This window comes from Acanthochromis polyacanthus, chromosome 2 (assembly GCF_021347895.1).
Source record: "Acanthochromis polyacanthus isolate Apoly-LR-REF ecotype Palm Island chromosome 2, KAUST_Apoly_ChrSc, whole genome shotgun sequence".
NCBI lineage: Eukaryota > Metazoa > Chordata > Actinopteri > Pomacentridae > Acanthochromis > Acanthochromis polyacanthus.
Window position 1 is genome coordinate 19829598 of NC_067114.1, and position 14413 is coordinate 19844010.

The window sequence follows — 14413 nt, forward strand, 5'->3', positions numbered from 1 at the left end:
CATGATGCAGAGGAGGAAGGTGGACATACTGTGTGTCCAGGAAACCAGGTGGAAAGGTAGTAAAGCTAGAAGTTTAGGAGCAGGGTTCAAGTTGTTCTATCATGGTGTAGATAGGAAGAGAAATGGAGTAGGAGTTATCTTGAAGGAGGAGTTTGTTAGGAATGTCCTGGAGGTAAAAAGAGTGTCAGATCGAGTGATGAGCCTGAAGCTAGAAATCGAAGGTGTGATGTTCAATGTTGTTAGTGGGTATGCTCCACAGGTAGGTTGTGAGCTGGAGGAGAAGGAGAAATTCTGGTTGGACCTTGATGAAGTGATGCAGAGCATCCCGAGAAGTGAGAGAGTTGTCATTGGTGCAGACTTCAATGGACATGTTGGTGCAGGAAACAGAGATGATGAGGAGGTCATGGGTAGGTTTGGTATCCAGGAGAGGAACGCAGAAGGACAGATGGTGGTTGACTTTGCAAAAAGGATGGAAATGGCTGTAGTGAATACTTTCTTCTAGAAGAGGCAGGAACATAGGGTGACCTATAAGAGTGGAGATACAGTATGAGCACACAGGTAGACGGTGTAATCTGAAGGAGATCAGTGACTGCAAAGTAGTGGTAGATGAGAGTGTAGCCAGACAGCATAGGATGGTGGTGTGTAGGATGACCCTGGTGGTGAAGAAGATGAAGAGGGCAAATGCAGAGCAGAGGACCAAATGGTGGAAGCTGAAAAAGGAAGAGTGTCGTATGACTTTCAGGAAAGAGTTGAGACAGGCTTTGGATGGTCAGGAGGTGCTTCCAGATGACTAGAGAACTACAGCAAATGTGATCAGGGAGACAGGTCGGAGAGTACTTGGTGTGTCATCTGGAAGGAAAGGAGATAAGGAGACTTGGTGGTGGAATGAAGAGGTGCAGGAGTGGATCCAGAGAAAGAGGTTAGCTAAGAAGAAGTGGGACACTGAGAGGACTGAAGAGAGTAGACAGGAGTACAGGGAGATGCAGCATAAGGTGAAAGTAGAGGTGGCAAAGGCCAAACAAGGGTCTTACGATGACTTGTATGCTAGGTTGGACAGTAAGGAGGGAGAGACTGATCTGTACAGGTTGGCAAGGCAGAGAGACGGAGATGGGAAGGACGTGCAGCAGGTTAGGGTGATAAAGGATAAGGAAGGAAGTGTGTTGACAGGTGCCAATAGTGTGATGGGAAGATGGAAAGGGTACTTTGAAGAGTTGATGAACGAGGAAAATGAGAGAGAACGAAGAGTAGAAGAGGTGACTGTTGTGGACCAGGAAGTAGCAAAGATTAGTAAGGATGAAGTGAGGAGGGCATTGAAGAGGATGAAGAGTGGAAAGGCACTTGGTCCTGATGATATACCTGTGGAGGTATGGAAGTGTCTCGGAGAGGTAGCAGTAGAGTTTCTGACTGGGTTGTTCAACAGGATCTTAGATAGTGAGAAGATGCCCGAGGAATGGAGGAGAAGTGTGCTGGTGCCCATCTTTAAGAACAAGGGAGATGTGCAGAGTTGTGGCAACTACAGAGGAATAAAGCTGATGAGCCACACGATGAAGCTATGGGAAAGAGTAGTTGAAGCTAGATTAAGGACAGAGGTGAACATCTGTGAGCAGCAGTATGGTTTCATGCCAAGAAAGAGTACAACAGATGCAATATTTGCTTTGAGGATGTTGATAGAGAAGTCCAGAGAAGGTCAGAAGGAGCTGCATTGTGTCTTTGTAGATCTGGAGAAAGCTTATGACAGGGTGCCCAGAGAGGAACTGTGGTTTTGTATGAGGAAGTCTAGAGTGGCAGAGAAGTATGTTAGAGTGGTGCAGGACATGTATGAGGACTGTAAGACAGTGGTGAGGTGTGCTGTAGGTGTGACAGAGGAGTTCAAGGTGGAGGTGGGACTACATCAGGGATCAGCTCTGAGCCCCTTCTTGTTTCCTATGGTGATGGACAGGATGACAGATGAGGTTAGACAGGAGTCTCCATGGACTATGATGTTTGCAGATGACATTGTGATCTGTAGTGAGAGCAGGGAACAGGTGGAGGAGAAGCTAGAGGCATGGAGGTTTGCCCTGGAAAGGAGAGGAATGAAGGTTAGCCGCAGCAAGATGGAGTATCTGTGTGTGAATGAGAGGGACCCAAGTGGAAGAGTGAGGTTACAGGGAGAAGAGATCAAGAAGGTGGAGGATTTTAAGTACTTAGGGTCAACAGTCCAGAGCAATGGAGAGTGTGGAAAAGAGGTGAAGAATCGTGTACAGGCAGGCTGGAACGGCTGGAGAAAAGTGTCAGGTGTGATGTGTGATAGAAGAGTTTCAGCTAAAATGAAAGGAAAGCTTTACAAAACTGTGGTGAGACCACCCATGTTGTTTGGTCTGGAGACAGTGTCGCTGAGGAAAAGACAGGAGGCAGAGCTGGAGGTAGCAGAACTGAAGATGCTGAGGTTCTCTTTGGGAGTGACCAGGATGGATAGGATCAGGAATGAGTACATCAGAGGGACAACACATGTTAGAGGCTTTGGAGATAAAGTCAGACAGGCCAGACTGACATGGTTCGGACATGTCCAGAGGAGAGAGAGTGAATACACACGTGGACAAAATTGTTGGTACCCCTCAGTTAAAGAAGGAAAAACCCACAATTCTCACTGAAATCACTTGAAACTCACAAAAGTAACAATAAATAAAAATTTATTGAAAATTAAATAACCAAAAACAGCCATTACTTTTGAATTGTTGATTAACATAATTATTTAAAAAAACAAACTAATGAAACAGGCCTGGACAAAAATGATGGTACCTCTATAAAAGATTGAAAACTATTTGACCAGAGTGACATGATTAACTCAGGTGTGTCATTTAATTGACATCACAGGTGTTTCCAAACTCATAATCAGTCAGCCTGCCTATTTAAAGGGAGACAAGTAGTCACCCTGCTGTTTGGTGAAAAGGTGTGTACCACACTGAACATGGACAACAGAAAGCGAAGGAGAGAATTGTCCCAGGACATCCGAAAAAAAATGATAGACAAACATCTTAAAGGTAAAGGCTATAAGACCATCTCTAAACAGCTTGAAGTTCCTGTGACAACAGTGGCTCATATTATTCAGAAGTTCAAGACCCACGGGACAGTAGCCAACCTCCCTGGACGTGGCCGCAAGAGGAAAATTGATGACAAATTGAAGAGACGGATCGTTGGAATTGTATCCAAAGAGCCCAGAGCAACCTCCAAAGAAATTAAAGGTGAACTCCAAGGCCCAGGTACATCAGTGTCAGATCGCACCATTCGTCGTTGTTTGAGCCAAAGTGGACTTCATGGGAGACGACCAAGGAGGACACCACTGCTGAAAAAAACTCATAAAAAAGCCAGACTGGAATTTGCAAAAATGCATGTTGACAAGCCACAAAGCTTCTGGGAGAATGTCCTTTGGACAGATGAGACCAAACTGGAGCTTTTTGGTAAGGCACATCAACTCTATGTTCATAGACTCAAAAACCAAGCATACGAAGAAAAGAACACTGTCCCTACGGTGAAACATGGAGGAGGCTCAGTAATGTTTTGGGGCTGCTTTGCTGCATCTGGCACAGGGTGTCTTGAAAGTGTGCAAGGTACGATGAAATCTGAAGACTATCAAGGCATTCTGGAGAGAAATGTGCTGCCTAGTGTCAGAAAGCTTGGTCTCAGTCGCAGGTCATGGGTCTTCCAACAGGACAACGATCCAAAACACACAGTCAAAAACACCCAAGAATGGCTGAGAGAAAAGCGTTGGACTATTCTAAAGTGGCCTTCTATGAGCCCAGATCTGAATCCCATTGAACATATGTGGAAGGAGCTGAAACATGCCATTTGGAGAAGACACCCATCAAACCTGAGACAACTGGAGCTGTTTGCTCATGAGGAGTGGGCCAAAATACCTGTTGACAGCTGCAGAACGCTCATTGACAAATACAGAAATGGTTTAATTGCAGTGATTGCCTCAAAAGGTTGTGCAACAAAATATTAAGTTATGGGTACCATCATTTTTGTCCAGCCCTATTTCATTAGTTTGTTTTTTTAAATAATTATGTTAATCAACAATTCAAAAGTAATGGCTGATTTTGATTATTTAATTTTCAATAAATTTTTATTTGTTACTTTTGTGAGTTTCAAGTGATTTCAGTGAGAATTGTGGGTTTCTCCTTCTTTAACTGAGGGGTACCAACAATTTTGTCCACGTGTGTATATCGGTAGAAGGATGCTGAGTTTCCCACTGCCAGGCAGGAGGCCTAGAGGAAGACAAAGAGGAGGTTTATGGATGTGGTTAAAGAGGACATGAAGGTAGTTGGTGTGAGAGAAGAGGATGCAGCAGACAGGGTTAGATGGAGGCAATTGATTCGCTGTGGCGACCCCTGAAGGGAAAAGTCGAAAGGAAAAGACGAAGAACCATAAATCTTTAGTATCACACTTTATTATCATTTATTAGGAATTTAATGGAATCCACCAGCAGATTTAGTTTTTGTTGACAAACATTATTCTTGTCATCGTGGGACTGCAGTATTTAAAATTGTTCCTTCTATTTGACCTCATGTTTAATAGTTTTAGTGGAGAAAGTTATTTTAATTGTCGATTAGACTCTAATAAACCAAATAATAAATTGGATTAGTCAAGAGGTTTAAATTTCTTACTTTGTCATATTTTAAATATGACAAAAAAATATTAAAATATAGCGTCTTGAGACAATTTGACCTGTAACTGGCGTTATATAAATAAAATTGAATTTAAATTGTATGTATCTTATAATGTTGGAGGAATTCAGCCATATATGTTGGAAAACATTTTCTTTGTCCATTAATCTATTGATTGTTTTCTCCAGTAATTAATTTCTTGTTTTGGTTTATAAAATGTCAAACTCAAATATATTCAGTTTACTGTCATAAAAACCAAAAAAGATTTACATTCATGATGCAGGAATCAGGCAGTTTTTCACCTTTTATCTTAGTTTAGTCAGTAAGATAGTTGATAATGTTTGAATTGTTGCAGCTTGTGAGCTGTAGAAGGTTTTAATCTTGGGAGCCGAGTGTCAGAAAACAACATAAACAAAACACTCAACAAAGATTTGAACATCATTAAAGGGAAATTCAACTTTTTCATGACAATGTCTAATTAAAGGACATTTATTTCTCATGTAAATGTGTGATATTCATCCTCTGGAGTTTCTCTTCACATCGTCTTCCACCTGGACTGGTTTGATTGGGAGCATGTGCAACAAACATTTGAAAAACTGCACTTTAACATCAATGAATGACACTGAAGTTTAATCTATACATAAATGAGACTGATGTGCTGCTCTGTCATTAACTGCTAAGTTTAGGGAAAGTTCAAACAAGAGGACAGTTCAGATAAGACTTGAGAATGAGCTTATTTTGAACAAACATCTCAGACTTTTCTGAGCTTCAGCACCTCTAGCAAGATATTTTAACAACAAGCAACTCAAGAGATCCAGAAGTTGGAGAGAGTTAGCTTTAGCTGATCCAAAGAACATGTGGGATGCTAACCTAGCAAACATTTCAGACTTTTCTCTGTGAATTCTGAGAAATAATTACCTTCACCAAGGAGGTTATGTGACACCCGGCATTTGTGTGTCTGTCTGTCTGTCTGTCTGTCTGTTAGCAAGATAACTCAAAAACGCCTGAGCAGATTCACATGAAATTTTGAGGGGATGTAGACTATGGAAAGAGGAAGAGCTGATTGAATTTTGGTGGCAATTCGGAAAGGATCCTGGATTCTGGATCACTTTGAATTTTTTAGTATGTTTTAGTATGTGGTCCAAAATAGGACAAAAACATCATAGGTTAGGATGTCGTCCAACAAATTGGAGCAAGGTGTCCAGATAGCTCAACTGGTTAAGAAGGTGATTTTTAAACAGAACTGTGTCAGAGACGCAGGTTCCATTCCAGCTCATGATCCTGTACTGCATGGGTTTCCTGTTTTCCTCTCTATCCTTGGCAGAGGTCTGCACTCTCTGAGTGCTTTTCTAGTTTCCTATTTAATCACAGAGCTACAGATCTGAACTCAGTCTCGTAAAAACAGACTCTAATTCAGTGCCATCCATCCATATTAAAGTGCAGTTACCCAAAATGTTTGTTGCATGAGCTCCAACAAAACCTGTCCAGGTAGAAGGCCACTTTGACAAACAGGAAGTGGAAGATTCCAAGCAGATTTATAGAAGGGGGAACCGGACTGTACTAAGTGTGGTCAAGCATAGAGGGGTGTTTTGTGGGTTTTTAAGGCTGATAATGATTGTTAACGAGACATTTGGAGCAGATATTAATTTGCAGTAAATGAAAGTATTTAAAATCTTGGAGTTAAACTTAGAAGAACACAAACTCTAACAGAAAACTTTGTTGATATGTTTTTGTTTTGTGTACAGATGTTAAGTTAAAGGAGTTTTATTTGTGATATATAACCAATCAAATCACTCCAGAAGACAGAGGGACCACAGGTAGATAAAGGTTCAGAGCCAAAGTAGCGCCATTTTTAAATAGATTTATTAATGTAAATCAGTAAAAAATAAAATACTGATAAGCAGTAAATCAATCAGCCACAATTACTACAATTCTACTACATATGTCTCTTTCCTTTGACTTGTTATTTGTACAATATACAATGTATATGATGGCGTTTTTTCATCCCAAAGGCTATACTATGATGTTTTCTAAGAGACATACTATGCTACTCTGTTTGTTCTGGCCCTGGGCCGCTGCACTCCTCTTCTGTTGTTTTCTGGATTGTACTCAGCTGCATGCCTTCGTCCATCGGCCTCCGTTGACTCGTCCCCACCTGTGCCGCCACAGAAGATCCGCCACTGCCCAGACAGCACAAGTGGTCACTCAGAGACAGCCAGCCTGACAGCTGCACAATGACTGGGGAACGTGTAGGGCGGAAAATGCGGACCGGATTTTCACGAAGGTTACATATTACCATCACAGCAAAGTGGAACTTTTTTTTTTTTTGCCTGTGTGATATTTGGAGTGAGGCATGAGAGCGTGTGAAGGGACTGAGTTGCGTGTGTCTCACGGGCAAAGCGTGAGAGTTGGCAGCCCTGAATTACTGTGGCCCAAAGGATTGGCAAAAACAATGTTATTGCAGCTGGATACATTTTGAAAAGAAAAAATATTAATGCTATAATTCAAATCATCTTTGGCTTTGTTCATTGTGGTTTTACTGTTTTTCCGGCACCTAATGACGATTAAAATATGAGTGTAGGGAGACGAATAAAAGGCTGTAACCATAGCTAATAGTACTGAGGAATGCTCCTATGTTAGAGTATCAACCAGATTGTTCATGATTTTATAATATGTGTATTTTTTACTATAGTATAATTATTTAATGTTTAATGACACGTCTAAACACAACTAACACAAAGCTATGAAAAGTTGGAACTTGTCTGTCTTACATCTAATTTGAATGACTCTTTATCTAAACAGATCTTATATGCTTGATGCATTATGTCCATGATTATAAAACATCTTAAGCAGATATTTTCATATTTTTGTTAATTACCTTCATTATTCTTGCATCATTATTTATCAAATCATCTGCAGAGCTCCCTTTTCCATCTCTCAGTTAAGAAGATTGAAGAAGATTAAATTTTAATCTTGGTATGCAAACAAGCACAGCCCTGTATTCTAACATAAAGGTCAAACTGATTGGAATATGACAGGAAATAACCCACACAGGCAAGCTCAGTGACATTACTGAAATCATTTTGGGAAATGTAAATGCCAGAAAAAGAAGTGAAATTGTCTTTGGAGGCGAAAGTGAAAATGAAAAGAAATTCAACTCATGCATGCACAGTTTGGCTGAGACACCAAGAACCACACTGAGTGTTACTTTTATCTTTCTTTGATGTTTATTTACAGAAGAGAAGTTTTCACAGTTGCTGTGAGCTTTGACATTTTCACGTATGGTAACACAGTGGAAATATTTCTACAAACCACAAGTACTACCTATTCTGTGACCGATTCCTCTGAACAAGCAATGTTTCTATCACAAATCATGGCCACAGTCGCCATGACTAACACTGAGTAACTCATCTGCCGTTTTACAGACTAAGAAAATTGCACTTCTAGAAATGTAAAGATGACAGTCCAAAGTTGCCCATGGCCTAAGAAGAAGTGCTAATCTATCAAATGCTCCTATGATTTGCTCCGACAGTAGCGTCTATGATGGATGAGGTCTTGGTCGGCACACAAATTTACAAAGGTGTCTGAGTAGCTGCAGAGCGTCGCTGGTGGCACATGACCACAGAGTTGGAGTCTGTGCTTACACATTCTGAGAAGCAGAACTGAGTTGGTACACACAAAACTAGAGATGTACCAAAAAAGAAAAAAAAAATAGCACAACAATGTGACATCACTGGACAAAGCAGCTCACCATAAAGCACCAGAATGTACAGAGAGAAACCAGAGAGACAGCAATTTGTACAAAAACAAGATATCTGTGCATAAGTTTCCTAGATTTACTTTCCAGAAGGACAAAATGAGGCTTTTCTTGACAACAAATGACATGTATCTGAGTTGGATATGCTGGCATGATCCTCTACAACTTTATGCAAAGATGGGGTACCTGAGTAGAGAAGAGACCATTATTTTTAGAAATGGCTGTCTGCACTGAGAGCTCTGACCTACCAGGGGAGGGTGTCCCTTTAGCCCTTCTCCCAAAGAAATCAAAAAACTGAGTCCTACCCCTACATTTTTTTCCTTTGATTTTTGCCCTAAACTCCTTTTTGTTTTGTTTTTTTTAAAAAAAAGCTTGTTAATACCTACTACTGCAGAATAACAATTTATATTTTGATTACTTCTATTCTCCCCGCTTCCCCTCATTTGTTTAACACCCCCCCGTGCAAGACAAGACCACCCAAGTCACTGTAATGAGTAAAAACTCACACTGAGGTAAAACGAAACATCAGTCCCACGTTCTATGAAAAACTTCGCTCACAAAACAGGATGCTTGCGTTTCCATGCTCTACTTGTTACAAAGTGTGCAGTATCAAGAAACTGATCAGAATCAATTCAACAAGTTACCAACATGAGGTATACTGTTTTAATAAAACCCTTACAAAAAGAGGATGAAATAAACACAATTATCAAAGTAAATATCATCTCTACAAAATAAGGGCATGAGTAATTTCCTTCCCAAAAAGTCTGATTGTTCTAGCCAACAAAAAGGTGAACAAAAGGAAAAAAAGACAGTTACATTTGTTAAAGAGACAGTGGTTAATAGAGCTCCTATAAGGAGAGGATACATACTTTACACTGGAGGCAGGCTTTCTGCTGATCCCCATTTCAGATCCTCTGTTTGCTCCACACACCATAATAATCCACTACTGCATCAAGACTTAAAACAAAGGCAACATAACCTGCTTTAAATTAATTATTTGTGGAAAAAAGAATACAAAACTATGTCCAGCTAAGGTTTTAATTAGATTTTGGCAGCTACAATATTATGACATCTAACTCCTTCATCACAGATGTGATAGTGTCTGTTTTTTTTTTACTGAATAACACCCAAAACAGCAACCTTCAGACATAAATCAAGAAATTTTCCAATGCGTTAAATGTCCATGAGAAGCAAAACCTGCAGTGGTGTTGAGAATTTGCCTTCTCTATTACTGGGAAGGGGAGCATCAGCAAATAATTTGCACTTTATATGCATTGACAATAAAGGCTGATAGTGAAAATGGCCATGTTGGGTGAGAGACAACTTCATAAACTCAGTACTCAGAAGATTTCTAATGGATTAAGTGATTGACAATGTACTCAAAACACTACTTGATTCACTGTCCTCCTTTCACTTGGTCACAGTCCGAGCAGTTTTGAAAAAACACTGCAGCTTGGACTTTAGAATCTGCAAATGCTGTAGTGGCTGGAGGAACTGAACCTGTCAGGAACACAGTCTAGGCTTTCAGCACTTCTCTTCTTAAGGTAGCATGGCTAGTCATGGCTGACCTGGACTGAGTGAGGTATGTTAAAGATATCAAACTGGAATGCTTTCAAGAATACTTCTTTACGGGACTCAGCACATACACGCTTTTGATGGAGGATTAATATCAGTAAAGAACAGTATTGGTAAACAACACCGAGTTTTGGCAGTTTGCTTTAAAGGTCAAATGATCATCAAATCACAAGTCAGGAAGCTTTGGCTGCATTACTCTAGTATATATTAAATTATCACCCAGATCGATGAGGTCACAGCAGGTGTTTTACCCCCAGTAGTGATGTAAACCTGCTCTGATTGATACATGACCACAAACAAAACGTGCTTGTCGTTGGAGATTGATGAGTTGAGTAGAGCAGCAGCAGTTTTCTTCCCTTGTGAGCTTGCTCTTGATTTGCTTTTAATATACCATTTAACAGTGGTTTGCCAAACAGCAAAAACCAGTGAGTGCCATACATCTTTTCTTTTTTTAAAAAATAATTACTATATTTAGGGACATAAATATTTCTCTCACAGTTGGAAAAATGTGAATTTTCCACTCATTTACCCCCCAAAAACTCCAATTACCTTCTGACCCAGGTTTACTAAGAACACATTCACTTCTGTCCATAAATGACTGCTACTGCAGTAAAACAAACAAACAAACAAACAAAAAATCCAGTTAGTCAGTCTTGTTTTGATATTAAACAAATGCATGGCAAGGCTAAAAAAATAAGTCTCTTTGAGGTACCAACCATGCATTTTTTTCAGAAAATCAGGGACAATGAAAGTTTTAGATCAAATACAAATATGTTGGTAACAAACAGGTTGAGGATGTTTCATATAAGAACATTTACATTTCTACTGCTGATGTATTTGAGTTGAGCTGGTGAGATTTTTACAGTTTCATGTTGATGAGTACAAATATGGGAACAATAGAATGGGTTTGTCCACTATAGTTTCACTGCTGGATGACTGAAAGAAAACCACCTGAGAGAAGATGACACATAATAAACAACAAGGCTGGACTCATTGCTCTGCTTAATTTTTGAAGTTGATTTCATTATTATTAATATTGTCGTTGTTGTTATTATTAACTGAGCTTAACCTCTGCAAAATTGCAAATGCTCTGTCAGTCAGTTTATGTCACGCTCAAACAAAACAAGGCTTGCCCTTTTCCCCACCATAACTTAAGTGACTTCAAGTGTTAACAGACTTAAAGTTGTCTTTTTGATGTGAAGCACCCAGTGAAAACACAACTAAGTGTCAAAAGAACACTTTCACCACCTGCTGGTAGTAAGTTAAGCTGGAATCTTGCCACAAAGTCAAGCGCTCGTCCACATTAGATAGGAGACAAGGTAGGAAGCTTAGAGACTAATCAGAGGGTCACATGCTGTAGTCAGACAGCAAGCTAACTGCTAACTTGTTAGCTGACCTAGCTGTACTATTACGAGGGAGTCACAAAAGCTCTAATTTGTTTCTACTGTTTAGTTTCTTTCAACCTAGCATTTTGCTCACTGTTGCACACAAATTTGGTAAAAAGCTGTCAAAAATGAATGACGGAGATAACAATGCTTTCCAAACTAACGAGCTAGCTGTTAGCAGGAGCTTAGCTTTGACGGAAACAGGATGATAAATTATTTTAAAGATTTATATATATTTGGTTCATAGTTTTTCATAACTTTTTGGACACAATAGTTTGTTTTCACTAAAACAGAAGAGGCTGAATACTGGTGAGTAGTGAAAACAACTAATGAGCTAAAATAACTACCTCCATTTTGGACTCTCTTAAGAGTCTGCACAATCAGGATTGACATGAAATTGGTCAGTACTAGATTTTTTTTTTCATCTTCTTAAAATTTACAGTATGCAGTGCATGAGTGTGGGTACCAGTGAGCATGTGAGTTTCAAGCAAGAAAAACTGTTGCGGTAACACTCATCTTGCAGGCGACAAAGGTGGCAAAGCTTTCCATTCTTAAGGTTAATGCGACTTTGACTCGAACTTCAAAACTGCAAATGGGTGATACTGGGTGATTCACATCAAAGCCACTGGGTGTTCATGCTTTTGGTAGGGTGCAGAATGTTATAATGAACAATGCACTGAAGAGATGTCACTTCCTGTTTTGACATAATACAAGAACGTACAGTCAGTGTCGGACGATTATTTCTGAAAATTCAAAAAGGCTCTAAAATTAGACAGGTTCAGAAAAAGATCTTTAAAAGGTGCTAGTTACATAAAACTAATAAAACCACACTGGAAACCATCCTGAAAAGAAACGAGGTAGTGCTGTTGATAAGGAGTAGGGATGCACCAGTCCCCCTTTGCACTGCTTCAACCAACAACTGATTCACTCTGTTTCATGTATTATTTATTACCTATGAGAAGTAATCTAATATATTTTAAGAATATTACTGAAAAAAAAATCCAATTCAAAGGTTTTGGTTTCTACCATTGCTCTGGTAGCAGAGTAAAGAATTGTGAATATTTTCTCATACAGCTGGGATCAGATCGGCTTGAAAGTTAAATTTCCCTTGAATTACAACTTGGCAAGCATTTTGCAAAAACTGCAGTACTAGGTTAAAAATTTGATCCAACTAATGGCACAGTATTATGATGAAAGTATGGACATTGGTGCATCCCTAACGGGGAGCGGAAAAAGGAGAGTGGTGTCTACAGATGAATTGTGGTAACATCTCCTCTGGTTCTCCCACCAGCATAATGAAACCAATACGAAAATCTACACGTGAATATTTTGATTCCAAAATGAGATATCCACCATCTATAAAATCAGAAGAAACAAACACTGTTTACTGTTCAATTGAATATCCCTGGTTTACAAAATCTCACCACCTGGATATATGGCATTTTGGAAAAGAATACTTCACATGTACCAGATCTGTATACTCCATATCTTTTTACATTTTCTGTTTTTTTATCCTTCACATTGACATGTTTTGTAACTGTAGTGAATATAATCATATATAGAAATATACAGAGGTTATAAACGCAACTCGAATAATTAGGCACCTGAGACCCCCACACTCCAGTCAGGAAAAGTGTGTGAATGCGTGTTTATGCATGACTGTTTGAATCTGTGTGAGATGTCGAGGAATTTGCTATGATTTTAGTTTTCTTTGTGTTTCAGTGTATGTGTGTGTGTGTGTGTGTGTGTGTGTGTGTGTGTGTGTGTGTGTGTGTGTGTGTGTGTGTGTGTGTGTGTGTGTGTGGACCCTGAGACAGCAGGAGGCTGGAGAGACACACAGGTGGTCTGCACTTTCAGAGTGTGCAGGTACTCTTTAAGGCTTATTCCTGTGCCACAGTGAAGTAGCATCCACACATACAAGCCCAGGGAGACCCTCCGCTTCCATTCCTCCTATCGATGATGATAGCCTGTTTAAATGCTCACTCACTCAGGGAACATTCCTGGCTTTTTCTCATTCCTGAGTGGAGCAGAGCCATGTGCGACACAGTGGGAATAGCCTCCTCCAATCCACTTTCATCTGCTTGGTTAAGTTAAAATTTTCTTTTGTTTCCTGTGGACAGGAAAGATACCCAGAGGAAAGTATGGTTGCAATGCAAGAGAATGCATACCCATATACAGTACTCTACCACTAAAAATATACTGTATATGTATATACATACATATGAAACAATGGATTCAAAGTACCTATAAAACTTTGCAAAGAAGAGAAAGAAATCCAATAATGAGGTGCATAAAATAATCCTTAGGGATTCTTCCTGGGTACATAAAAGAAAGTCAGTCTATGTGTGGCTGATGGCCTACATGCAGAGGCTATGGGCACAGATAACTGTGTGCTGCTGAGGTAGAGTGGACAAGGCCAGAGCTGACAAAGGGGGCAGGTGAAAGTCCAGCAGAGATGGTCTTCCCTGGTGCCGAAGGGCAGTGTCTGGAGTCCCCGTTTTCCAGATGCTCTGACCTCAGCACAGACCTCACAGTCTTAGGTGAGTGGAATCCATTGGTTAGCCCAATGTCCTGCTGTGGCTCCATGTCTGCAGCCGGCTGGTGTCCTATACCTTCTATCTCCCCGTTGTGATTAGCCACCAACTTTATTGAGGGAAGACTCGAGGGGCTTTGGGTCAGTGATAGTTTTTCAAAAGCTTCCTCCTCTGGTGGCGGACTTGCCAGAAGAGGAGGGGAGTATGTGTCCTCTGATAATGAGGGTCCCCTGGTGGTGTTAGAATCCTTCTCCCGCTCACTGCCCTCCTCCTCCTCTTTCTCCCTCCCAGGATCTGACAGCTCAGAGTGAACAATGACTTCTGCCTCGACCTGGTTACTGCACAGGGACGTACAGAGGCGATCTTGTAAGCCCTGCAACAAAACAGTGTCACTGTTAGTTGTTTTTCTATTAGTTTATCTTGCTGAACAACTCTGAGTCTATTAAAGTTCCTCTGTACAGATCCTAAGGGCATGTGCAGGTGCAGGGAATGAATGTTCTATCTACTTTTGCGTAAACC

At 40.2% G+C, this 14413-nt stretch overlaps 1 protein-coding gene across 2 annotated transcripts in view; it reads right to left on the minus strand.

Annotated features, from left to right (window-relative positions):
• Positions 1-7847: 7847 nt before the first annotated feature.
• igdcc4 (immunoglobulin superfamily, DCC subclass, member 4) overlaps positions 7848-14413 on the minus strand; it is a 61955-nt gene continuing 55389 nt past the window's right edge. For both annotated transcript variants that reach the window (XM_022200453.2, XM_022200452.2), the window contains exon 20: positions 7848-14267. In XM_022200453.2, the coding sequence (XP_022056145.2) occupies positions 13731-14267 (537 nt within the window). In that variant the 3' untranslated portion in view covers positions 7848-13730. The remainder of the gene's footprint in view (positions 14268-14413) is intronic.